General features: G+C 59.3%; 1 protein-coding gene across 2 annotated transcripts; it reads left to right on the top strand.

Moving 5' to 3' along the window:
* The first annotated feature begins 558 nt into the window (after positions 1 to 558).
* On the top strand, positions 559 to 26,160 carry HK2 (hexokinase 2). 2 transcript variants are annotated; one of them, XM_075724085.1, is made up of 18 exons: positions 559 to 612; positions 9,163 to 9,325; positions 16,281 to 16,429; positions 16,820 to 16,939; positions 18,412 to 18,507; positions 18,672 to 18,771; positions 19,016 to 19,199; positions 19,794 to 19,949; positions 20,112 to 20,345; positions 20,563 to 20,867; positions 21,391 to 21,539; positions 22,330 to 22,449; positions 22,806 to 22,901; positions 23,402 to 23,501; positions 23,660 to 23,843; positions 24,145 to 24,300; positions 24,816 to 25,049; positions 26,016 to 26,160. In XM_075724085.1, exons 1-18 carry the CDS (start codon positions 559 to 561, stop codon positions 26,158 to 26,160), a joined length of 2,745 nt encoding a protein of 914 aa, XP_075580200.1. The 2 variants fall into 2 exon arrangements, with proteins under 2 accessions (XP_075580200.1, XP_075580199.1); XM_075724084.1 differs by having other exon boundaries at positions 559 to 621.

The raw sequence follows: 26,160 nt of genomic DNA, 5'->3' as shown, positions 1-26,160 counted from the left end.
GTACCCCCAGTCACCCCAGCACCCCCTCAATGTACCCCAGTACCCCCCAGTACCTCCCCAGTACCCCCAGTCACCCCCAGTGTACCCCAGTACCCCCCCAGTACCTCCCCAGTACCCCCAGTCACCCCCAGCGTACCCCAGTACCCCCCAGTACCCCCAGTCACCCCCAGCACCCCCTCAATGTGCCCCAGTACCCCCCAGTGCCCCCCCAATGCACCCCAGCACAGTGTACGCCCCCTAGCGGCAGGCGCCGGCTCCCCCCGCCCCCCCCCCCCCCCCCCCCGCGCGCCGGGTCACACACCCTCGCCCGGCAGCCAATGAGAAGCCGCCTCGGCGCCGCGTCACTCCCGGCCCGGGGAACCTCCTCAATGAGCCACATTGGCGGGGCGAGTACCGCGGCGCGCGCTGCTGGGCCGCCACCTCCGCTCCGCTCCGCACCGCACCGCACCGCACCGCACCGCACCGCACCGCACCGCACCGCACCGCACCGCACCGCACCGCACCGCTCCGCACCGCACCGCGCACCGCTCCGCACCGCACCGCACCGCGCCCCGCAAGATGATCGCCTCCCACCTGCTGGCGTACTTCTTCACCGAGCTCAACCAGGACCGCGCGCAGAAGGTGCGGGGGCCGGCGTGCGCGGCACAAAGGGGTCGGGCGGGAGGAAAAGGAGGGAGGAAAAAAAGAGAGAGGGGAGAAAAGGAAAAAGGGAAGGGGAGAGGGGAAAGGGGAAAAGGGAGAAAAGGGGGAAAGGGGAAAAAGGAGAAAAGGGGGGAAGGGAAAAAAGGAAAAAAAAGAAAAAAAGAAAAAAAGAAAAAAAAGGAGAGGGGGGAAAAAGGGAGAAGGGGGAAAAGGGAAAAAGGGGAAAATGTAAAAAAGAAAAAATAAAAAAAAAGGAGGGGGGAAAAGGGGGGGGGAAGGAAAAGAAGGAAAAAAGGAAAAAGAAAAAAGAGTGGGAAAAAGTAAAAAGGAAAAAGAAAAAAGAGTGGGAAAAAGTAAAAAAAGGGAAAAAGGAAAAAGAAAAAAGAAAAGAGAAAAAAGAAAAGGGCAGGGGAAGTAAAGAAAAAAAAGGAAAGAAGGAAAAAGGGGACGAAGCAAAAGAAGGGAAAAAGGAGCAAAAAGGCAAAAACCCGGGGAAAAGGAGGAAGCGGGGGGAAGCGGGGGGTTGCGCGGGCGGCGGGGCGGCCCCCGGGGCCCTGCGCCTTCGGGCCGGGCCGCCGTGCGGTACGTGCCGAGCCGCGGCGGGCGGCTGCGGGACCACGCGTGGCCGGGCGCCCCCCGCGGGCCGGCGGCGCGGAGCAGGGGCCGGGGCCGGGGCCGGAGGAGGAGGAGGAGGGAGGGGAGGAAGGGGCCGTGTGCCTCCGCTCCCCCCCGGGGCAGCCCGGCCGCCCCGCACGTGTCGCCGCTTCCCGCCGGCGGCGCGCAGCATCCGCGGGCGCGGAGCATCCCCGGAGCCGGGGTCTCCCCCCCGCCAGCCCGGGGCTGCTCCCAGCTCGGGGGCGAACGCAGCAGCTCGGGCTGTGCCCCCCCATCCTGCACCGGCTGCCCTGGAAAAAACATCTTCTCGCCTTCCCCCTCCCGGGATTTACGGGTCCGGAACAACCGGAGCCGGTTCCTGGAGCGCAAACGCCAGGCGAAGCGTCCCGTTGGGATGCGCGGGGCGTCCGTCACCCCTAATTCCGGAGTTCAGGCACTTGAGAAACGCCGAAGCGTTTCTGCTCTCCTGCGGCTGCTGGAAAGCAGCCGGCCTTCGTGGGGCCAGGACAGCGCGTGGGCTCCGCGCAGCACGCCTGAAAGAAATGATTCCGGGAAGCAAAATGCTGGCTGGGAGCGCGTGCGTGAGCACTCGGGCTCTTCCCGCAGCCCTCCGCCGGCGTGTGGGGCAGCTAAGGGTACGCCGGAGGGGGTTTCGGCTCCGAGTCCTAGGGTCGTGCAGCGGTTCCTGTTACCGGGCTTACAGTGCCCGGGCGTGGGGCCGTCGGGATTTGCAAATGCCCCCTTAAAAAAAGAAAAGCCAAAAGCGAAATGCACGGCTGCGGAGAGCCCCAGCTCGCTCCATCGGCTAATGCCAGGCGCGCCGATGGAGAAACCAAACTTGCCACGTTGGCCTTTTGCCTGCATTAAATAGGAAGTAAAACGAGCGAACGTTAAAAAAAAAAACCAAAACCCAAACCAAAACCAAAACAAACAAAATGCATAGAAATAACTGCCCAACGCGAAGGGATCTGTAAGGAAATACGGGCTCGGTTTCTCCCTCCACTCCTGAGTGTCCCCGTGTTGTGCAACAGCCAAATCCACGGAAGGGGTTGTGTAACCCGACGGCAGAAATAGGCCAGCGGCACGGGCCAGCTTCTGCCTCTCGGCCTCCGGGAAGCGTACGAGTTTCTTATCAGCTGGAAATAATGGAGGGGGAAGGTTTTGGTTTAAGGTATTTGGCTTCGTTACCCATTGGGAAAAGGGTGCGCGAAGCCTTGGGAACCGGCTTCGTTTTCCTCCCGGCTCCGAGCCCAAATGAAATGGGTTGCTGGGACGTAGGGGGGAAAAAGAAATTATCCAGGAGCCGTCAGCCGGGCCTGTGCTGCCGCGGGAGATGGCTCTGCCCTCCCGGCCCCAAACAGCCGCCTCCACAACTGGATTTCTCTGGGTTATTTTTAAACAAATGCCTGTGAATCCTGCCGGTGAGGCAAAGCCGGGGTCGGCGCGGCCTCCGGCGAGAGCACGGAGCTCGGCTTCGCTGCAGGGGAGGGGGGAGAAGGGGGGAAGCAGCTGGGATTCCGAGCTGGATGCTTCCGCTACGGATGCAAAAATTATTGCTGGCTTATAAATCTTCCCAGGCGAGGAGACAGGGGCGAGTCCCCAGCGCGGGGAGATGTAGAGGCTGAAATTCTTGGAAAGCTGTGATTAATTTTTTCTATCAAACCCAAAGGTTTTACCCAGAATTTGAGACTATATTTAGGAAAAGGTTTCGGAGCGGTCGCCTGGGGTGCGTTCGGGTCGTGCGTCTTCTTTTGCTCTGGATCGGGCAGAAAAGGGGCTCGGCTGCGGGAAGAGCAACAGCCGTGGTTTGTGTGCACACCAGGGCCTTGAAAACAGCCCCCAAAATAGACTTTTTTCCCCCATTCTCGACACGCAGCAGCTTTACCCGCTCCGCTGCCCGCCGGGGGATGTTACGTATGGCCCCAAACTCCTGCCCTGCGCTGTGCCCAGCTGGGAGGTGGGTCGCAGCAGGAACTTATCTGAGCCCCAAGGGATTGTGCAAACTTTAATTAACCTCGGCAGCGTCCTTTGAGATCCCGGCTTGAAAGTTTGCCGCGGATGAACTACGTTCCCTTCAGATGTGCCAGCTCACTCCGGGTTTCCTGGTGCCCGAACCTCGGCCTCGTCATGCGGCGGGAGGAGCGGGAGGCGAATGAGCTAAAGAACCGGGCTGGCAGCTCTTCTTCCCCATCACTCCCTCGAAAGAGGGAAAAACCGGAGATGGAGTATAATTTTCCTGTATTTGCGGCTGTTCCCAGGCAGGGGCAGGTTTTCCTCTGTGGTTTTTTTTTTTTTTATTTTTCCTTTGCTGGGGGGATTAGTTTTATCCACCTGATTCCTCCCCGGCTGCCTCTCGCAGGCTCCTCTGCGGCTGTGGGAGGGGTGCCCGATTGCGAATTCCTGGAAACCAACTGAACAGCTTCTCTTAAGCCCGCCAAGGTCCGCGGCACCGTGGGGGAGCCATCACGTAGCCCCTCGCTCCTCGACTTCTCATTAGAGCTACCGTGGGCAGCCCGGGCAGGGCGCAGCCTCAGTTTCCCCGACCGTGGTGGGATGCTCCCAGCATCCGAGGTGGCGGGGGGGTCTCGGCGCCAGCGAGGTTTTCCGATCCAGCAGCATCCGAGTGGGATGCTGCCTCTTGTACCTGTCCCAGAGACCTTCTGGCTTTAAAACGGGAGAGAAAGGGGACGCGTGGGCAGGCAGGCGTCTCAAAGGCCGGCCGGGGCTGCTCAGGGCCGGCGGGATTTGGGAGCAGTTTGGTATCTCTGACTCCTGAGCTGGAAACCAGAACGTTTTCCTGCTTAAACTGGGCTTTTCGCGGGGCTGCGGAGCAGCGGGGTTACCCGAGGACGGGCTCCCGGCCGCCGCCGCTGCTCTGCAGCGCGATTTCTTCACCATGTGCCCCGCTCCACCTCCGGCGCGGGGGTTCAGCTGCCGTCTCTGGGGAGGAACCGGCCGAGCAGGAAACCATCTGACTGGTTCAAGATGACTCCAGGCGTGTGTCATCAGAGGCTTGGCTGCGGCGCGGAGGGCACGTGGGGTTTAATTCGGCGCGGAGCCCTCAACAGCAGCCAAGGACGTGGGCGCTGCCGGGGTCAGGGCTGGAGGAGGGTGGGTGCAGCCCAGCATCGGTCCAGCGTCGCCGAAGGCGGGGAGGTGAGGGAAGGGGCGAGCCGGTTCCCCGCGCTGAGTCAGCCCCCTAGCAGCGTGGCGACACGGGGACGGGGAGCGCTGGCTTTCGGTAGGCAGGGGCTGAGCACGTGGCACAGGGTCTGTCCCATGCTGCAGCGCCCATCCCAGGTCCGACAGTAACAGCTGCAAAGTGTGTGCCGGGTTACGGTCCCGAGCCAGGAAATAAAACGCTCTCCCTGCTGGATGCTTTCCCAGATTCACCCTGCGACCTCGGCGAACCGCTGCCGCTCCCCTTGCCTCAGTTTCCCCGAATCTGTCATGTCCTGCCACAGAGCCGGGCAGCGCTGCTGGGTGCTCACCCTGGGTGCTCACACAGCATCCCCCTCTGAATGAAGCAGGGAGAGAGTCGGTACTCTGAAAATCTTCCGGGATTTTTAAGCAAGCAGCATGTTTTAGTTTAAAAGCTGGGATAGGGAGGGAAGTAATTTAAAGAAGAAATGATTTCAGGCAGAGATTACCCTGGGGAGAGGACTGACTGTACACACTTGAACATCTCGCTGTTGTTCCCAACACAACAGATGTTTGACTTTCTGTTGCCAAAAAGGGAAAGAATCCAGCCCAGAAACCAGCTAACCTCTCCCGGTGTTACGCTTTTCCCCAAATGCTGGGAATTACGCACATCCAGCTGAAAGCTACAGCGAGCAGATACCGGGGGGCTGGAAACATTCGCTCCCAGCCTGGTTCTCGCCAGACACGTGGCTTTGGAAAGAGACCCGGAGCAAAACTAAAAGTAAAGAGGAGCGGCTTCCCCTTTCCCAGAGCCTGGGATCGTTAGCAGGGAAGATGTGGCTGAGCCCTCGTTACAGCAGAATAAAGCACCCCGAGCCCTTCCCCTTCCCCGCCGCTCTTCACAGGAAACGGTTTGCCGGAAGCCGCTCTCACGCTGTCATTTCTACCACCGACAGCAATCCTGCCCCACGGCCCCCCCAGGGATGGGGAAAGGGTCCGCGCTACCCCCGCGAGGGAGCGGCACCCTTCACCCTCCCGTCCTGGGACCGCTCGAGCCGCCCATGCGTCCTCCCGCCAAGCGATGCGGGATAGATCTAGCAGGGAGGGTTTTGCCGCTCTTGCGAGTAGCTGCGTTGACGGGACCATCTTGCGGACATATAAGCCGCGGAATTAATTTTTCTCTCCGCGGATAGTGGCATTGGAGCGGATGAAGTTCTTCGCAGGCTCGTATTGCAGCACTGACCCCGCTGGGAGGATTAAGAGAAGGCTTCAGGCAAAAGAACATCATCCAGCTGTGGTGCTGGTACTGGGACCGCGAGTTATTACCATCGTTGCAAAGGCAACCCTGGCTTTTGGGATACTTGAAGCTCGGCTCAGCGTGGCACAGCTCGCTCGGCTGGTGGCAAAAATTGGGCAACCTGAGGTTTCTTCAGCCTTGGGGCGGATGGACCTTGCCCAACGGTGCCCTTGCAGCTGGGCACTTCCCCAGCAGCCGGTGGCGGATGCTCGGCGTCGTAATTAGTTGAGCCTTTGGACACAGCCCTGAGCTAGGAGGTGGCGATTTGCTGGGTTTTAGTTCAAAAAAAAATTGCATCGAACTCGTTACACCCGCAGCGGCTCTAACGATCCGGTTCTTTAGCAAAATGTCCTGCCCTGCGTGCGACTGTCTGGGGCTGTGAGCACGCCCGGCGCTTCCCCGCTTAAATCTGTTCCTCCTCCATTCAGCTGAGATTTCCTCAGGGAAACACTATTATTTATGATGGAAGCTTTCCAGAAATTAAATTGCCTCATGCAGGATCCTAACCTAGTGACTTTATTTACCTGGAAGTGGCAATGATTTTAAGAAGAAAAAAAAAAAAAGTTAAACAACCGAGAAGGTTGTTTGTCTTGAAAGATACTCGTGATTCGGCGCTGCGGACTGAATTCCCCTCTCTTACCAGCTCTTTGCTATGATTTGAGGTGCTCTTGGGTGCAGGGGGGGTAACTGGACCCACGAACCGGGCCATGGCGCTGGGAAGCCTTGGGCATGAAGGTGGCCGTGGCTCCTCCTTGGTGGGATCAGGTGTGCCCCGGGGTGGTCTCGCTTGGGAGGGAGCTGAGGAGCTGGAGCCGTCCCGCAGGACGCCCTGACCTGCCTTAGCTGCCAAGGGATGATGCCTGCGTTCATAGAAGATGATCCAGGTTTTAAAGGGCTTTGGAGATTAGGAGAAGGTCGCCCTGTTTCTCACGCTGCCGGTTATTCCTGGTACGGTGGGGCCTGGAGGACGCGGGGAACATGCTGAGCGGTGTCTGTCCTGGAGAAAGGAGGTGAAACCTCCGCGTCCTTTCCCCGTGCTGGGATTTTGGGGGCTGGCGGGTCGTGCACGCAGCATCTTCACTGCCCCGTGCCTTGGGCGGGAATCAAGGAGCAAACAGCGATGGCTTCTTGTGCATCTGAGCTTCCAAAGCACCCAGCTTCCCTGGGATGAGATCTTCCCCTAGCAACCTCTTGCGAGTCTAGGAGGAAAAACCAAGCAAAGTCAGGGTGGCAGACAGGAAAGAAACACCAGCAGCGTGTGGTTCGTGCAAGGGTGAAGCGCTGCCCCGAGCCCTGCTGATGTGGTTCCCCGCCGCTGGGATGGGGACACCTGGATGGGACCCCAGCCCCGCTCACGATGGTCTCACCAGGACCCCCCGCCCACCGTAGGCTGCCAAGGAAGTCAAGCGAAGGAAGGTCTCACGGCGGCGAGAGGCTGCTGGGAGGCAGAGCACCCGGCGTGGGCCGTGTTTGTCTCTAATTATCACCGACACCCCAGGTCAGAGGCTGCTGGGGAGGAGAAGGAGTCTGGTTGAGGTCCTCCCCGTGCCAACAGTCGGTGGCTCATGAGGAGGTTGTGAAAGGCCCCTGTGAGCCAGCGCAACGCTATCTTTCTGGCTCACAGCTGAGAAATAGGGTTGGGCCGTCTGTCCGGGGTCCGTGGCATCGGCTGACAGCCATCGGGGCAGCTGAACGGGACATTTCCTGCCCTGGGGCTGGGATGGAGAGGGGCTCCGGGGCCGGGGCCCCTCTTGAAGCTGGGGGAGGCTGGAAGGGAGCTGGGGCAGCGGGCGCCTTCCCTGCGCCCGGGTACGCGAGCGGCAATGTTCAGCAAGCAAAAGCAAATAGGAGGGGAAGGACGGGAGTGTTGGACTGCCTGCTGCTGGGGTGGATAAGGAGGCACTGGAAAACAGCCGGCACTGGGAAACCTCCAGGTTTCCTTAACCTTATCCTTTCCTCACACCTGCCTGGTCTCCCAGCTGGTGGGCGCTCGCTCTCCGCTCCCGATTAATGGGGAGGAGCTGAAAGCAGCAAGAGAAATCAGGAGAAGGTTTTACCCATCACACCGGCGAGGATGCCGCTCCCCAGGGAATCAAGCATCTATGCCGGAGCGTGCTCGGCTGGGCTTCCCTCCGTCCTCCGACCTCGCTGCAGCAAGCAGAGCGACTGGGGCCTCGGCTTCCAAATTTCCAGCAGAGCTGGTGGGGGGGGAAGGATACGCCGGAGCATCCCAAGCCTGAAACGCAGGCAGCCAAAACCACAGCAGAGCTGTTTCGTTCAGCCCAGGGTCCGAGCGGCTGCATCCGTGAGCGAGGTCACGCTGGGGCGGATGGCTATTACTCGCCCACAAAATGCCCATTTCCTATAGCGTAGCCCTATAAAAGAAAATTTATGCTTGATTTCTGATGACCTTATGTTACGTGCCTACAGACAGGTGAGCTAACTGGGTGGAGATTTCCTCTGACTTCTCAGGGCTTGCAGCTGCCCTTTAATTAATTTTAAGTGAAGTTAATTGAAACAGGGCATAGTTTGGGAGCTGGCAGTCTGTCCGCCTCCCCATTTCCCTTCCCTGCTCCGGCCAGGCTGCAGAGACGTGCACGGTGCTAATGGATGGGTCGGGGAGGAGTTTTTCCATGCCTTTCCCGGGGAGGACGAGACGCTTTGATGCCGTTTATAGAAGGAGCCGGGCACCTTCATAGCCTCAGCATAAGGGTATAAATGATTGCCAGGAGCAGGGGGGGTGGATTTCTTCCCTTTCCGGCCACGGCACCCACTTGTGTCACACGGCGTCGTTTGCTCAAGGGAGTTGAGCAGCTCTCGGCACCATAACCCTTTGTAGGGGTGATCTCAGCAGCGAAGAAATGAATGGGCAGTGGATTCCTGCCAAGCATCCTTCACGTAGGAAGAGGCCCTGGGGGGGTCAAGGTGGAGGCACATTGCCGCCGCGGCATAGGAAGGGCTCCGCAGCTGGAAAACCTCCGGCGCTGACCTCCTGACTCACAGCCTGGGCAGGGAAGGTTGCCGAGTTTGGGTTCTACTTCTGTTGCAACCTGTTTGGGTGCCCGTAGGTGAACGAGTGGAGAAGATGCTGCGGAGCATCGGGAGCTCCTCGGGGTTCGGCATTCCCGAGCTGGCAGCCGTCTGGGCAAGGGGATGCTGCCGAGGGGGGTGCGGGGTGGCATTTGGAGAGCGGCCCCGGATGCTCAGGAAGAGCTGCAAGAACCGTGGCGGGCGTTATCGGTGTGCCTGGAGATAAGCTGTTGCGGCACTGCCGGCGGTGCCGCGTCGGCAACGTGCTGGCACGGCCGCGTCCTGCCCTTCCGAGTGGGTCACGACCCGCTCCTGCTTCTTGCATCAGCCCCAGCAGACGTGAGGGGGGCTGAACGCTGTCCTGAACGTGTCACGGGGGTTGCGCCCGTGTCCCCAACCCTCCAGGTGACTTTCTTGGCTTTATCTCCACCTTTCAGATCGACCAGTACCTCTACCACATGCGGCTCTCCGAGGAGACCCTCCAGGAGGTGTCCCAGCGTTTCAGGAAGGAGATGGAGAAGGGGCTGGGAGCAGACACCAACCCCACCGCCTCGGTGAAGATGCTGCCCACCTTCGTGAGATCCACCCCGGATGGGACAGGTACCGTGGGACGGGAGATGCTCCCTCGCGGCAGAGCGGAGGGAGAGCGCGGCGGGGAGGTCTCAGTAGGTGCCAACACGCGCCGGGAGGGAGGGCTGGGGCCACCCACCCTCACGGTGCTGCCAAAACGGGGGTGGCACCCATGGCCACCTTCGCTCCTGGTCCTGAGGGGCTTCATCCTGCTGCTGCTGAGCGAGGTTTAGCGTGGGGACAGGTCTCATTCCCCGCTCTGTGCTGGGACTCCCAGTTCCCGCTGGTGGGAGGGAGGGTGGAAACCAGCCCTCGCGTGCCCTTCCTGGCAGGACGGAGACGGTCACGGGTCCGGCTCATCAGATTTCATTAGCACTGAAGCGGGCAGCGGTGCCAGCGCTCTCTGAATGCCACGAGGGCCACAGGAGAAGGCAGCTCTCCAGGCTTGGCTTCTCACAATACGGCCTTTCTGTCTGCTTCCCATGCTGGCAGGAGCCGGGCTGCCTGCAGCACGCTCCCAGCCAGCCGCATCCCCGTTCCGGGCTCCAGCTTGTTCTTCTCAACCCAAAAACCTGTTTCCTTGAGCATCCATATGGGAAATTTCCTTGTGCCTCCCTCTCCTAGCTTGGTGACTTGGGAAGGAGCTTTGTCACGGCCCCTGCGGCATCGCCCCTTGCCCGCCAGCACGCAGCGGGATGCAGCTGCACCCGGGACCTGCTGAGTCTCCTGGTGCTCGAAGCCAGCGGAGCGGTCCCGGCTGCTGAAGGGCAGGGAGGGACAGGGAGCCCCGAGCAGCCGGAGCTGTCCCCGGCTCCGTGTCTGGGCTGGCAGCAGCCCCAGGGAAAGAGTCTGGGCCGGTCGGTCCCGTTGGCTGAAGTCGCGCAGAGTTGGGGTTGCTCCAGCGTTGGCACCTTCACGGGGGTCCTTGCAAAACCTCGGCGGCAGAGATTGCTGATAGCCAGCGGGAAAGGTGGATAAAGAGGAAGGGAGCTGATGGGAAGACCCACCTGCCCTTCCCTCCCCATCCCCAGCTGTTTTGCCACCGCTGTATTTTCATACCTGGCTTCTGGAGGTGAGCAGGTCCCAGCAGATGCTGTGGCTGGAGTCTCAAGCGACCTGGCGCTGGCGAGCAGCGACTGGGCAGACTGGAGTTTCCTCTCCCGAGAAGCACGCCGAGCCGGTGCAAGCCTACCGGTTGAGTGACGGTGTTAAACAGGGCGTACCCGAGAGGTAGCCCTGCTCAAACAGCCAAAAAAAAAAAAAACCACCCACCAAACCCATCACTGCTGGCTGTCTGCTCTCTTGAGGCAAGGACAAAGGTGATGAGCTGAAGGTCTGCATCACCCGCCGGCTCTGGCGGGCGTTTGCTGGCAACATCTCGGTGAGGTCTGGGGCAGGGGGGTGGCATCTCCCCAGTCCCCAGGGAGTCACAGGCATCACAGGACAGTTTGGGTTGGCGGGGACCTTTAAAGGTCGTCTGGTCCAGCCCCCCTGCCACGAGCAGGGACAGCTTTAACCAGATCAGGTCACTCAGAGCCCCGTCCAACCTGGCCTTGAACGCTTCCAGGGATGGGGCATCTCCCACCTCGCTGGGCAGTGCCAGTGCCTCGCCACCCCCAGTGTAAACCATTTCTTCCTTAGATCCAGTCTGAATCCCCGCTCTGTTAGTTTAAAGCCATTACCCCTTGTCCTCTCGCAACAGGCCCTGCTAAAAAGTCTGTCCCCATCTTTCTCATAAGCCCCCGCGAAGTACTGAAGCATCCCTGCACCCGGAGCCGTCCTGCCTGCTGCATCCCAGCGCTCGGCCCCCCCGGTGCACGTACGCCCGAAAGCCGGACCTGGCTGCCTGCCCTGGGATTGAGATTTCAATCTATTTGAGAATATTTTTAATTACAGGGATAGCCGGAATGCCGCCCCAGGGCACGGGAACTATTGCAGCCAAAGGTGCTGGGTGCTGGCGGAGCGTGTGTCAGAGCTCCTGAGAGGCAGGAGCAGAGCTCTCGGCACCCTGACCCGTGCTGGGGAGAAGGTGCAATCCCTCTCCTTACCCCTGCGAGAGCGAGCCCTGCCTTCCTTCACCGTACCCTCCCGATTTGCAGCTTCTCCAGTGCCCCAGCTGGCATTTCCCACCCAAAGCAAGCTCAGCACGTGGGGAAAAGCAGCAGTGGAAAATGTTAAGCAACAGGGATGCTGGGGCAGTCACGGGGCTGCAGCTGCACAGGCACTGGAAAGCAAGAGGCTTTCGAGCAAGTCCCGGGGAGCCAAGAGCTGGGATTCCCTGTATGGCTCCAGCTGGATCCGGGCCGTGAGCGGCATCAGCACCTCTGCTGTCGGGTTTTGGAGGGGGACGCCGCAAAGTGGCACGTCAGGGCCACGGGGGTGAGGTGAGGCCAGCCCGAGGCGAGGCTCGCTGCCAGCTCCCCTGGCACGTCCCGTCGCGAAGAGATGGCGTGGCTTTGGCTGAGCACGAAGTCCCGCTCCCACCTGCTTCAGGTGTCAGCGGCTGCCTCCCACCCGAAAGATGGGGTGCCGTGCCGGCTTTGGGGCTGCCTCCCACCCGAAAGATGGGGTGCCGTGCCGGCTTTGGGGCTGCCTCCCACCCGAAAGATGGGGTGCCGTGCCGGCTTTGGGGCCGCCACCTTCCTCCTCCAGAGCATCCTTGCCCTTCCCACCCCTCCGTGCTATAGCACGAGTTGCCTGTGCTTTCGGATTATGCCCTGTCTAATGCGCAGCCGGCGGCTCCCCGAGATCCAGGCGGATGAGAGGCGCTTACGGAAATACAAGGTCACATCTGCGGGTTGAAGTCAAAACACAGACCTGGCTCCGACCGCTCCACCTCCTCCGCACTCTTGGTGGCTTCGCTGTTCCTGCTGCAGCGTGATAAGAGGCAGGGGGGTTCTGCTTCTGAAGCAGCATCTCTTCTAAAAGCAACTTTTCTCGCTTTGCTCGACTCCAGCGCCGAAACGCCCGCTGTGCCGTGCTTGCAGCGAGGCGGTGGGCATCCTCCCGCAGGCTGGCGGGGGGAAAACAGACCCCAAAGAAGCTTCTCCTTGGAGCCGCGGTGACTCTGAGCAAGGGCTCTCCTTAGTGCAAACACCACCCTCCTCCCGCTCCTTTCCCGGTTTGTCAGGGCTTTGCCAGCGGCACAGTGTTTCCTCCTCCACGCTAAAGTTGACACAAGGATCATCTGGTGCATCCTCTGTTAAGCCCCAGCCGCTGATATCCACAGCCTAGGGGTTTTCACGAGGATGCTGCAGGACATTGGTGGTCAAAACCTTGGAAGTTCAAAGGATGGTTCTTTGCAGCACCCTTCCCTTGGCCGGTGGGCTCAGTTCCTGCCGATAACCAGCTGCTTCTGCAAGAAAACCGGCTCACGTGGCCCACGGTCTTGAAAGGCTTTAAAGGAAATGCCGTTTCCATGCCCGGAGCCCCTCGCCCGGCGAGTTACCCGCCCTCCCCAGCAAGGGATTGCAATGGGGAATTGCCATGGGGAATCGCAATGGGGAATCGCTGCCGGGCGACTCGCGCCGTGGTTGGTGTGAGTTGCTCTTTGCTGGACCCGACTCTGTCCAAAACAAGCCACCAGGTTAATCCCGGATCTTTTCTTGCTGCAAACCCGGTATTTCATGCCTAACACATCATAAGCCCCTTTGCTGCCCTCCAGCACTAATTCGGTGGGGATGCTGATGCGAGCACCGGGGCTTTTGTAGTCCCTCTTCTGCTCAAAGCCTCTCAGCTCGCTGAAGGGAAGCGGGGTAGGGCTGGCAAGGGCACCCACAGGTGCCGATGGAGTGGGAATCGCCGGGATCCGCGCCTCCACCTCATCCTGCGTCTCCCTGGGGGCACAGCCTGGGCCTGCTCCAGCTTTTCTCTTCCTCTTATTTTTTAAGCTGATTTTTAAGCTGGGGCATGATCCTGCACACGACGCTCCGGTCCCCTGGCCCCAGCCAGCCCAAGGCTGCATTTCTAAGGGCGGCAGAGCTCCCCGCCTGCTTCGCCCCATGCTTTCCAGGGAGTGCCGGCGTTTTTTAAAAGCACTAACCACTCACCCTTAGGTGGTTTGCTGAGAGCAAACAGACCCTTGGATCAGAGCTCCGTGTTTGCCCGCGCTGTTTGGTTTGTGAGCTCGCTATCGCAGCCGTTACCGCACGTTATCTTATCACGTAAGAAGGGAGCCCTAATCGAAGGGAGAACCCAGACGTGGTATCGGCTGGGGGAGCCCATTGTGCAGCTGTATTGCTTCAGCCTAGGAATTTTCCAAGGGAGATTTTGCTGCCTTTTTCTTCCTGCAAAGCCAATCCGCCTGGGAATCCACCCCTTGACTTCAGCAGTCACCGCTCGAACCGCCTGCACCTCTGCTGGGGCTGCTGAGCAGCTCGCAAGGGGCATTTCTGGTGCTTAGGTTGGGTCCTGCTGCTGCTTTGTGGCGAGGGTCGGTGGGCAGCAGGTCAGAGGAAGGCTGGTTGGGTACGGCTCTGCGGGCCACGAGCCTCACAGGGGTGGTTTGGCCGAAATACCGGGTGTGCGGAGGGCTGGGCAGGATGGGAGGACAGCCCCGTCCGCGGCTCCTTGGCGGTTTTTTGGGCGATCCTCCTGGGTTCCTCGTGTTACCTCCAAGGAGCTGAGCAACCTGTGACCCTCTTGCCTCCAGCATCCCTAGCCCTGGCACATTTATCAGCCCCCTGCGGTGTTTTTCATGCTCTGCTAGCAAGCAGAACAGCATCTGTGTCAACAGCGAGGGAAGCAGGAGTACGGCTTGACCCGTGTTTGAGGCAAGACACGATGCCAGCGGTGCCCAGCCAGGCATCGCATCCAGCTCTGCTCATCCGTGGCTGAGGCTAAATCCCCACGGTGGGCTTACCGGTGGCGTCAGGACAGCGAGGAGCTTGGCTGAGGGTTTTCCTGGTGCATTTTCAGCATCCGTGGAAAGAGACGTGGCCAAGGCATGCCCTGTGGCTGGCAGACAGTCTGCAAAACAAGCTGCCAAACTGGTTTAAACCTCATCCTTGCAAAGGGTCAACACGGGCATGAGGCGAGAAGGAGAAATGAATATTCAGGGTTTGACTGCCCCAGCGCATGAGCTCGGGCACTCCGGTGCTCCGCCGGCTCCCGTGCCGTTCTCCAGCCCTGCAAGCGCTGAATTGGACGTCTCTTGGCTACGCTGCCTCACTCGGAGCTATGCCAAGGCTGTTATTCGAGGAGGGATGAGTTGCAAAGCTTTGATGGGGTCCAGGTTTGGAGCGCTCCGTGGTTCTGGGTTAATGGCTCTTGCAGGGGGTGCGTGCCTTGCTCCAGAGATGAAGCGAGGGTTGGCCAGAGCCCGTGCAAGGGACTCGGGGGAACTTCTGCTTTTGTTAAAATAACGACGTAACTGCCTCAGCATCGCCTCGTCCCGCCTGCCGGTTGACCTCGGGGTGCAACCTTAACATCAGCATCGCAGCCTGCGCAGGGGGGCTTCGCATGGGCTGGTACCACCGAGAGCCGGGACCCCACCTGCCCTGCGTCACCCCCGGGGCGATGCGCTGACCCCCCGGGGTGATGCGCTGACTCCCTCGTGCCCCCCCAGTCTCCATCCCGAGCGGCAAAGCTGTTGAACGCTGCTGAAGAGCCCTGAGCCCCTCTTATTCCTTATCTCATTTCCTCGGGGTGCAAGGGCTGCTTTTAATAGACCTTTTCAGCAGCGGCAGGACTTTGTGAAGCTGCTCTCAGCCCAGGCTCCGAGTCCGTCACCGTCCGTAGTTCCCTCGCCCCGAGCCCTTGGAGGGTCAGCCCCAGGAAAGACGCCAGGACAGATGGACGCCCCGCGGGCTTGGACAGCGAGCTGCCTTTTCAGCTGGAGTCACTGGAGATGCTGGCTGGCCTGGTGTCATTTGAATACTAATAAACCACACTTTTTGTTTCAACCGTAGCCCCTTTGTAAAAGCGTCGGCGGCGGGCACAATGCGGCCCCCGGGCGCTGTAATCTGCCCGGGGGAGCCAGCACAGCACATTTAATGCATTCAGAAATCGAACAGTGCTGATAGAGGGCTTTCCCCCATCCCTCTCCCCGCACTGCTAGGTATTTAAAACAGCCAGCTTGGCACTTTTCCCGCATCCCCGGTCTCGGTTGGTCCGAAATTCAGCGAGCTGCCTTGGTGCCTGGTACAATGAAAACAAGCAGGAGGTGAAACCTGCTGGGCTCAGCCCTTGGGGTCTCGGGGGCAGCAGGACCCGGCTCCTCTCGGCCAACACAAGTGCAGGAACGCTGCTTCCCACGTCTGCCTGGGGAAGGCAGCAATGAGTCCCCAAAGGTCTTTCTGGATTTTTTTTTTTCCTCCCTGGTTTCCTGCTTACACCTTCCAGTCTTGCCTTCGGCGAGAAGCCGCATGCCAGGAGTGCACGGGATTCCTGAGGCAGGGCAGGTTATCCTGGACTGCGGCAGCCAAGCCTGAACATGAGGGGTTTTTTCCATATATCAAATGTTTAGCCAAACTAGTGTTTCGACAGCTGGCTAGCAGGGTTTTGACTGCTTGGGCTGGAGATTTAGGAGCTTTCGCCAGCATCCTGCGTCAATAGGGTCAGGAACGGGTCTGCTGCCTTTTTCCTTGTGGAGCCTGAGGCTGGAGCTGCTCTTCTGTGGGAGCGGCATGGGTTTGGGCACGGGCTTGCCTGGATGGGGCCGGTGGGATCCGTCCTCCTGCCGGCAGACGCGCTCCTGGCTCAGCCGCCGCCCCTGTGAGGGCATCGGGATATGTCTCAAACCTATTGCTTTGATCCCCATCAGCTACGGGGGTGCCAGGGGCGCAGAGGAAGGGGCAGGAAATACAGCCACAGCTCTGATAAAATAAAATTAAAAAAAATATAAAAAAAAAATCATACCTTACTCTCATATTTGTGAGGTGGCTGGTTACTTCCTTGCCTGCCCCAGGGCTGTCCGGCGCGGGCACTGATGCTGCTGAAAGGGACCCGCTGAGTTAAATGGTCGTTCTTGTCTGGGCTCCCGCAGAGGATGGGGACTTCTTGGCGCTGGACCTCGGCGGCACCAATTTCCGCGTGCTGAGAGTGAAGGTGTCTGACAACGGCCTGCGGAAAGTCGAAATGGAGAATCAGATCTACGCCATCCCCGAGGAGCTGATGCGAGGCAGCGGGGTGCAGGTGGGTTCAGCCCCTCCCTCGCCCGTCCCCGCGCTCCTGGGCAGCCCCATAACTGCAGGGCTTCCCCCGCGGCGCCGAGCCGCCCGCCTCGGGGCAGTTCTGCCCGAAGGGAGGGCTGGTGGCCCCCCAGGAGCCCGAGCTGTGTCACGGGGTTGGAGCAGCATCCTGCTGCTGCCTCGCCCAGCAGGAGCCGGGCAGATCCTTGCCCTCCTTTGCCTGGTGCTAATTAATTCCCTACAGCGAGTAACCGCGATGGGCGAGGACCACGGAGGCGTGGTGGGGGTGGCAGGCCGTCGGTCCCTCAAGCGGGCAGGGATGCAGGCGCTGCTCTGGGGCATCGCCTCCGTCGGGGCAGCCGGGTGAGGGCTCACTCTTTGCCTTTTTTTCCAGCTCTTTGACCATATTGCCGAGTGCTTGGCCAACTTCATGGACAAGCTGAAAATCAAAGACAAAAAACTCCCCCTTGGGTTCACCTTCTCCTTCCCGTGTCACCAGACCAAGCTGGATGAGGTGAGTGAAGGTCTTGCTCCCTCGTGAGGGTTGCGGCTGAGCCTGGGATGCGGCGGGATGAGAGCGAGCTCTCGCTGGGGGCAATACCTGTCTCACAGCAATTTAGCTTGTGCTTTTAATTTTTTAGGCTTGTTGGGTTTGGGTAGCACGCAAGGTCTTGGTGCTGACGGGAGCGAAGGATGGGTCCTGGGGCTCGCCGGGGTCTAGGAGGAGATGTTTAACATGCTGGTTGCTCTGTGCTTCCGCTCTGCGCGGACGCCTCCACGGGAAGCAGCGTTTCCCCCTCTTGCAGACAGAGCTCAAGGAGAGCGGCTGCAGCGGGGAGAGCGGCTCCAGCCGCCCGCAGCCAAAGGCAGCCCAGACGTGCTCAGCATCACATCCCCCGTCACGCAGCCGGTGCAGGGAGAGGGGGGGTCACCCGCCCCGGCTGCTCGCCATGCTCCGGGCAGCCGGGAATCGATGGCTGTCAGCTCCGCTCAGCTGCGCCAGCTCTCTGCCGAGAGCTGGTGACCTTGCTGGGAGACGAAACATCTCGGGAAGCGGAGCCCAGCCGAGGCACGTGGCCCCTCTCCTGCCACCCGTGGCCTCTGCCAGGCTCTCGCTCTCGAGGAGGGGGGTGGCTGGTGCTTTCCTTGCCCTTATCTCACCCAGCTTCCCGGGCAGGATCGGAAAGGAGGGCGGCTCCATGGCGTGCTGGCGATCCAGCACGTCCTCCCCGGGTGGGAACGCGGCAGCATTTTGTACCAGGGATGGGGCAAGTCGTGCTTTCATGCCTGAGCGAGTCCGCAAAAGTAATGAGGAAGAAGATTAATGCTTTTCTCTGGTAGCAGTGTGGGCTGTAAAAAAAAAAAAAACAAACCCAAACCCAAACAGAAAACAAAAACCCAAGCTGGGAGAGGAAGCATCTGTCCCTGGTGACCTTGCCGGTTTGCTTCTCTCCGTGCCTCAGTTTCACTCTCTGGAAGGCAGGGCGGGCGTTTGCCTCGCTAAGGCATCTGGGGCTCCAGGGCTGGAGATTTCAAACGCGATCGAGTCCTCGCCCTTCCCGCAAGGCTCAGCACAGCCTCCGGCTGGGTGACTGCGATGGCGCTGCTGGGTGGGGACGCACCCCGTGCCTCTGGCTGCGGGGGATGGCGAGACCCCCGTCCCGCACGGTCTGGGTCAAGGAGCTCTCCGTACAGCCGGGAACAGGTTTTGCTCCAGGGCTCCATAAAACCCAGTCACGGGAATCATGTTCCCTCCTGCCAGCAGGAACAATGAGCGACTCACGTGCTATTTCGTGGCCATAAACTTCATTTGCGCAGAGATGCGGAAAGCGTTGGTGGTACCGCAGCTTGCGAGCCGCCGACAGGGAGGGACTCGCCTGCGGTGCTGTGTGTCCGTCCAGCCCTTGCCTTGCACCGCGGAGCCCTCGAGACACGTGGCTCGGTGGGTCTCTCCTCCGAGCATTCCTTCTTGCTGTTTCTCCGTAGAGCATCCTCGTTACGTGGACAAAGGGATTCAAATGCAGCAGCGTGGAGGGGAAAGATGTGGTGTCGTTGCTGCGCAAGTCCATCAAGAAAAGAGGGGTAAGAGGTTGGGCAGGTCTGTCACCTCCTGGGGCGGCGGGACGGGGGCACACGGTTCCCTGGGACAGGACACGCACGGACATCTTGGCTCCCCCGTGACCGCAGAGATGTTTCTGTCTGTTTTGGCCATGCTGACTCAATCCCTCTCCTCTCCACCATCTCAGGACTTTGACATTGACATCGTGGCTGTGGTGAACGACACCGTTGGGACCATGATGACCTGCGGCTACGACGATCATAACTGTGAAGTTGGCCTCATCGTTGGTGAGCTGTGGCAAGGGGAGAATTGGGGTCCATCTCTCCATGAACTCCATAAGGAGATCACGTTTCTTGCAGGTTTCAGGGTCTTGTTGGGGAAAAAGAAAGGCAATAGCGATGTTAGAAAACCAGCATTGCCCAATGGTTTTTTTTCCATCTTTGCTTTCTATGGTGCATTTGGCTGTTGCTAATTATGGGTAATAAGGGAAAGGCAGCATCCTCTCTCACCACATCCCCGTGCTTGGTTCAGGTACCGGTACCAATGCCTGTTACATGGAGGAGATGAGGCACATTGACCTGGTGGAAGGGGACGAAGGTCGGATGTGCATCAACATGGAGTGGGGGGCCTTCGGTGACGACGGCGTGCTCAATGACATCCGGACGGAGTTCGACCGCGAGATAGACATGGGCTCGCTCAACCCCGGCAAACAATTGTAAGCAGATTCTTGGCTTCAGCTCAGGCTTGGGGTTTGCTCAGCATTGTCCGTCCTCCCATTGCGCTGGCGTTAGCGGGACCAAAGAGGTCATCCTAGTTAACTAGGTCACTGTGTTCGCCGCCGTGCCAGCTCCACCAATGCGAACAGGGGCTGTATCACAAATTTGGGTTGGTACGCCCAGCTGCAGCACTCAACACCTGCTTCCCTCGTGAGCCTTTCACTTCAATGTGTTGATTTCTGTTTCTTCCCCCTGCCACTGAGTTATCCGCCAGCCAAGGCAAACGCCACCACCTAATGTCCACATCCAAGTCCTACGGATTTCCCATTCCCCAGGTGGCTTCTGGCAGCACGGGTGGGATTTTGGGGGGGATCTTGGCAAACTGACAGACCCCCTCAGGTAGCCGTAAGTTCTCCTTGCAGAACAATGGTTACGTCAGCATGGCTTTATTTTCTCAGTGATGGGATAAACTACTCTGGAAGGAGATTACCTAGATTGCATTTGGGCCTGGAAGGCTGCCAAGTGTTTTTAAGGTCAACCTGTGGCCACCTCGTGGCTCACGCAGCCAAACACGCACTATTCCCCATCGGCAGGTTTGAGAAGATGATCAGCGGGATGTACATGGGAGAGCTGGTCAGACTCATCCTGGTGAAGATGGCCAAGGAAGGGTTCTTGTTTGGAGGAAAGCTCACACCAGATTTGCTCACTACCGGCCACTTTGAGACCAAATACGTCTCTGCCATTGAGAAGTAAGTAGGATCCAGATGGTTTCCTGGGGTCCCAGCCCATCTCCTGACATCTGTGCTGGGGGAAAACAGGACCCATCACAGGGCTACCCACTGAGCAACTCAGGACACTTGGATCCAGTTGGATTTCCAGGCATGAAACCTTTTTTGTTCTTTGATGTGCAGGGAGAAAGAAGGGCTGCAGAAAGCCCACGAGATCCTCACCAAGCTGGGCCTGGAGCCATCTCATGAAGACTGTGTGGCCACCTACCGCATCTGCCAGATCGTCTCCACCCGCTCGGCCAACCTGTGCGGAGCCACCCTGGCAGCCGTGCTGCAACGCATCAAGGAGAACAAGGGGGTGGACCGGCTGCGCTCCACGGTCGGCGTGGATGGCTCCGTCTACAAGAAGCATCCTCAGTGAGTCCATGAGGATAGGCAAGGCTGGTGGGGAGAGAGGGCGAGAGCGCACAAATCTGTTCCTGCCAGCAGTGGATAAAGCTTGGCACAAGCAGAGCATCTCCAAATACTCCCCTGTCACCTCCGTTTGGATCCCAAAGGGGCCCCGGTCATTTACAACCCCAGAGGGTCACATCACCCGTGGTGGCATACTCAGGTCCTCTTTCCTCCTCCGTAGCTTCGCCCGGCGCCTCCATAAGACAGTGCGGAAGCTGCTGCCGGACTGCGACATCCGTTTCGTGAGGTCAGAAGATGGAAGCGGCAAAGGGGCAGCCATGGTGACGGCGGTGGCCTACAGGCTGGCTGCCCAGCACAAGGCACGGCAGAAGATTTTGGAGGCGCTCAAGCTGAGCCACGAGCAGCTGCTGGAGGTGAAGCAAAGGATGAGGATAGAGATGGAGAAGGGGCTGGGCAAGGAGACGCACGCAGAGGCAACGGTGAAAATGCTGCCCACCTACGTGTGCTCGACTCCAGATGGGACAGGTGACGTGCCATGTGTATAAGCCCACGTATGTCCCGCGTAAGGCAGAGTCAGCATCGCTGCTCCCAGCGTCTGTACCGCTTAGGGGAGGGCTGGGACCTTTGCCACGGCCAGTTCACGCCTCGTGGTGGGAGTGGCACAAAGCTTTTTAACCTCCAGCGTGATGCTGGGAAAGCGCTGAGCCTCCAGGACGTTCTGCACTTGACTTAACACAAAGCCTGGCTTTCACTGTGGTTTTTGCCACCGCAGGTTTCTCGCCACCATTGTCCTGGGTTGTGCTCCCAGTTCTGTCGGTGGCTTGTGCGTGCGCCTGCCCCTTGGCTTGAAGCCCTGTGACCTCCCCGAGTCTGGAGCAAACCCCTCCATCCATCGCCTTCCTACCTGCACCCGCTGTTCTCCATTCCCAGCCGCGTCTTGGTTTCTGTTCCTCTCCCAGGAAGAGGGCAGATTCAGATCAGCTTCGTGCCACGTTCACGATGCCCCTTGTCAGGATCTCCCTCCTAATGATTCTCTCTTGGGTTTCAGAAAAAGGAGATTTCCTGGCCCTGGATCTCGGAGGTACCAATTTCCGCGTGCTGCTGGTGCGCGTGAGGAACGGGATGAGGCGCGGCGTCGAGATGCACAACAAGATCTACTCCATCCCAGTGGAGATCATGCAGGGGACGGGCGAGGAGGTGAGGACGGGCTGCGGGAGGTGCAAAACTGGGGCATCGTCCCGGGGGGGCAGCAGAAGTGGCAGGCAGCAGCGCTGGCTGGCCACAGGACCTGGTTTTGCCTTGCTGTGCTTTCCAGGGTGCAAAGCCAGGAGGGTGGAGAAGGCTGCTGCTGTCCTGCCTTTAGAGCAGCGAGTTCTGCCCAAGGCTCTGGAGTTTGAAGTGTGCTTTAGGAGGGTTGCAGCTGGTTTTTAGGTTAGAAATAGCGTTATTCCCAGGCATCGCTGAACCTCCCTGAATCCCACACACTCCGCAAGGGCAGATAAGCATCATCCCTGTTTCCCAGATAGAGAAACCACAACACAAGCAGTAAGAGACGTCTCCAGAGTCTTATCTGCAGCTGGAAAGAGTTTTACAAACCACTCCAGGCAGTGCTCGGGGACCGGGAGTATTTCTAGCAGGAGCCAGGGCAGACGGGCTCTGGGGATACCTTGCGGAGGGACCGGATTCCCGTGTCACCCCTGGGAAGCTGGTCGCCTCCCTGCTAGCCACTCCATCCCTTCTGGGTGCAAGGGCCCTGCAAGGTGGAGGTATCACAGTGACGTGACCACATTGTTGGTGGGGAAAAGGATGAAAAAGGAGCTGGTTTGGGCTTGCTCACCTCACATGGCGCCGCTGAGCAGCGTGCTGGTCTGTTCAAAGCCCCGTTGGCTTGAGAATGAATCAGCATCTCCAGTAGGCCAGACAGGCTGGCGTCCAGCTGAGCTTCCTGCTGTGATGGTAACTTCTGCTTTTGGCTTTGTGCACCCAGCTCTTTGACCACATTGTCCACTGCATCTCCGACTTCCTGGAATACATGGGAATGAAGGGTGTATCGCTCCCGCTTGGATTCACATTCTCCTTCCCTTGCAAGCAGACCAACCTGGATGAGGTAACCCCAACCCACTGGGTAGCATGCGTGTCTGGTACCCAGGGCTGGCTGAAAAGCCACACACGCTGGCAATGCTACGTACCAGCGTTGACGACCATGTGGCAGGTCAGATAGACACCCAAGAGAGGGCGAAGGCAGGGGCTTGGAGCTGCCCGTGCTTCTGGAAAGCCCCCTTGCTGCATCAAAGCAAATGCAGATCCCTTGAGCTCTAGAGACAACCCAGTTGAGGCATCTTCCACGCGTGAGGATCCGACCTCCACGTGCCGGGCAGGGCCCAGCGAGAGCTGGTGGATGTGGTGTTGCTGTCCCTCCTGCCCAGCAGCCTGGTGATTTACCACAGGGTATTTCCACAACAGGGGATTCTCCTGAAGTGGACAAAAGGTTTCAAGGCGACCGGTTGCGAAGGAGAAGATGTGGTGAACCTGCTGAAAGAGGCAATTCACAGGAGAGAGGTGAGTGTCCACGTAGCTGTGAGAAGCCAGCTGCTTGCTCCCACACCCTGGCTGTTGCTGGCATCTTTAATTGGCCTGTAAAGCAAATTAATGGGCTGAGCACAGGGCTAATGAGTGTCTGAATTTTAACAACCACCCTTAGTCATCACTAGAGGTTGGATTTTCAGACCCCGGAGCTAAGAGCTGGCTTCTGGCCAGGGCTGGAGCAGACTTGTCTCGCCGTGAGATTTAGGGAGCCACCATGTTTGGTTCCTCAGTGCAGACCACCCAAAGCTCCTGCCCTGGGGACTGTTTCTGGCAGGGCTGTCGCAGCACGCCAGCTCTTCTGCAGTTGTGTCTTGAGGTTTGAGCATCCATCTGCAGACACCTGGGGCTGCAGGAGGTCCATGGGTGCCTGGAGGACTCCCAAGCTCAGCAGACAGGTCCCTTCCCAGTCGCAGGAGCAGACAGAGCAAGCTGCGTCCTCCAGGAATAACCCACGCAATCCCATCCCTCTGCAGGAATTTGACCTGGACGTGGTCGCGTTGGTAAATGACACAGTTGGCACCATGATGACCTGCGGGTACGAAGACCCATATTGCGAAGTTGGACTGATAGTTGGTGAGGACTGAAACTTTCTTACGGAGTTCCTCTGCCTGCTGTCCCAAACCTGCCCCCATGGGGCAGTCCTGGCTGCAGGAGGTGGCCGAGAGCTTTTATCTTGCGTACAAGCCCCACTTCTCCAACAGCCCCACTGAAAGATGCTTCTCTCTCTGCAGGCACAGGCAGCAACGCCTGCTACATGGAGGAGATGAGGAACGTAGAGCTGGTGGAAGGGGAGGAGGGCAGGATGTGCGTCAATATGGAGTGGGGGGCGTTTGGTGACAACGGGTGCTTGGATGACATACGGACAGAGTTTGACTTGGCGGTGGATGAGCTGTCGCTCAACCCTGGGAGCCAAAGGTGCGTGGTGGCGTTGGGGGGGCTGGGGAGGGACCCCCAATGAGGCTGGGTGTCCAGGAACAGTTCAGAGGTGCCCCCCAGGCTTTTGGTGGAGCAGCAGGGGATGATGAGCAGGGCAGAGCCTGGCTTTGCAATGCACTGATGTGTCCCTTGTCCCCTGCCCGCAGGGTGGGCACCGTGCTGCTGGACTTGCTCCAGGGTGTCGGGCCAGGGGCTTGCATCAAAGGCACCTGGCAGAGCTGGGACCCCGACCCAGTGTCCCTTCTTGTCCTGATGTCCAGCCTTGCCCTCTCCTTCCCAGGTTTGAGAAGATGATCAGCGGGATGTACCTGGGGGAGATCGTCCGAAACATCCTGATAGATTTCACCAAGCGAGGGCTGCTCTTCCGGGGACGGATCTCAGAGAGGCTGAAGACCACAGGGATCTTTGAGACCAAGTTCCTGTCCCAGATAGAAAGGTGAGGCCCAGCAGGTGGGGCGAGCACCAACTCTGGCCTTACAGCTGCAGATCAGAGCAGAGATGTAGTTTGGGGAAAGCGTTCCCAGGGCTTGTGGGAGAAGTCCCAAGCAGCCAGTCTGGAGCCAGGATGACATTGGGTGGTGCAATGCAGATAAGTCAGCAAAATCCACGTGGTTCTGGCAGCGCCGGTGGTGAGAGACAAGGAAGCTGTCTGGGGTTGGCAACACAGACGCCTCTTTATCCTCTGCCCTGGACAGGGAGTGGCCACAGGTTAAATAACTGCCAAGCTCCAAGTCAATGGCTTTGTCCTGAAATAGCCTCACCGATTAGGATGCGACATCGGAATCGCATCCAGGTCTGGAAGCTGAGGTTAAAGGGGAGCTGTAGAGTCCCTGCGGTCACTGTCACCCAAGCCACGAGTCCCCGGGCTCTGCAGCATGTAGATAAGAAAGGGGAAGCCACGCATCCAAGTTGCCTCATCTCCTAACGCTGCCTGGCCCTTGTTCTCCCCAGCGACTGCCTGGCCCTGCTCCAAGTCCGCTCCATCCTCCAGCATCTCGGCCTGGAGACCACGTGTGACGACAGCATCATCGTGAAGGAGGTGTGCACGGTGGTGGCCCGGCGGGCAGCTCAGCTCTGCGGGGCTGGCATGGCAGCTGTGGTGGACAAGATCCGGGAGAACCGCGGGCTGGACTTCCTCAAGGTCACGGTCGGCGTGGATGGCACGCTCTACAAGCTGCACCCTCAGTGAGTTGCTCAGTAGCACGCGGTGGGTGGGCGGCTGTCCTCCAAGGAGGCTCACACTGGTGCATCTGCCCACCTTGGTGGAAAGTATAGCAGGGTGGCCAGAGAGGAGGTATTTCAGGGTCTCGAGAGCTGCCAGTACCTTGCTGACCCAAACTCTACAAGGCAGAGCGAGAACCAGCTGCTCCCGAAAGGATGGGGAGCCAGGAGCAGTAACGCAGCAGGGCCCTCACACCAGCCAGGGCCCATCCCGCAGTGCCCGAGGCCACATTGACCCAGAGATGGCAACCAGGAGCCCAGGGCCCATCCTGCAGTGCCCGAGGCCACATTGACCCAGAGATGGCAACCAGGAGCCCAGGGCCCATCCTGCAGTGCCCGAGGCCACATTGACCCAGAGATGGCGACCAGGAGCCCAGATCATCAAGAGAAGGATGAGACAGGTCTACACCAGGAAGTCAGACCATGATCTGGATTGAGAAGGTCTGCAGCCAAGCAGGACTAGGACTGTGCCTGAGCTGGAGGCTGGTGCTCCTCAAGCCAAGGCAGCTCAGAGAGGGGCTGAAGGCACAGGGCTGAGCTTAAATAGGGCTCAGGGGCCCGTGGGAAGAGGGGGGGCTCTGAAGACCCCCCCCAGGTGAGGCTGGTCAGGGCTGTTAAAGTCTGTTAGTGCTCTCAGGGCTTGGTGGGACTGGAGAGGGGGCTGGATTCTGTCCTGAGTGGAGGGAGACCATGAGTGCGTGGTGCTAACTGTGAACTTGGGCTGAAGCGTGGAGATTTGTGCTTTCCGATGCTTCCTGCCTGGCGGCTTTCTCTCCATCCATCTTCTCCGTGCCTGTAGCACTGTTTGGGTCGCTCCTGAAGGCAGCTGCGATGATGGGCGTTCAGGGGTTTGTTCCCTGGGGGGCTGGCACCTTCAGCCCCAGGCAAGTTAAATCAGCATCTCTTCCTTCCCCCCCCCGTGCCCTACAGCTTCTCCGCCGTCATGCACGAAACCGTGAAGCAGCTGTCTCCGAAGTGCGAAGTGACCTTCCTCCAGTCGGAAGACGGCAGCGGCAAGGGCGCAGCGCTCATCACGGCGGTGGCCTGCCGGATCCGGGAGGCCGGCCAGCGATAG

Source organism: Pelecanus crispus, chromosome 21 (assembly GCF_030463565.1).
Source record: "Pelecanus crispus isolate bPelCri1 chromosome 21, bPelCri1.pri, whole genome shotgun sequence".
In the NCBI taxonomy this organism is placed as follows: Eukaryota; Metazoa; Chordata; class Aves; order Pelecaniformes; family Pelecanidae; genus Pelecanus; species Pelecanus crispus.
This window is presented reverse-complemented; position numbering and strand designations above follow the sequence as displayed.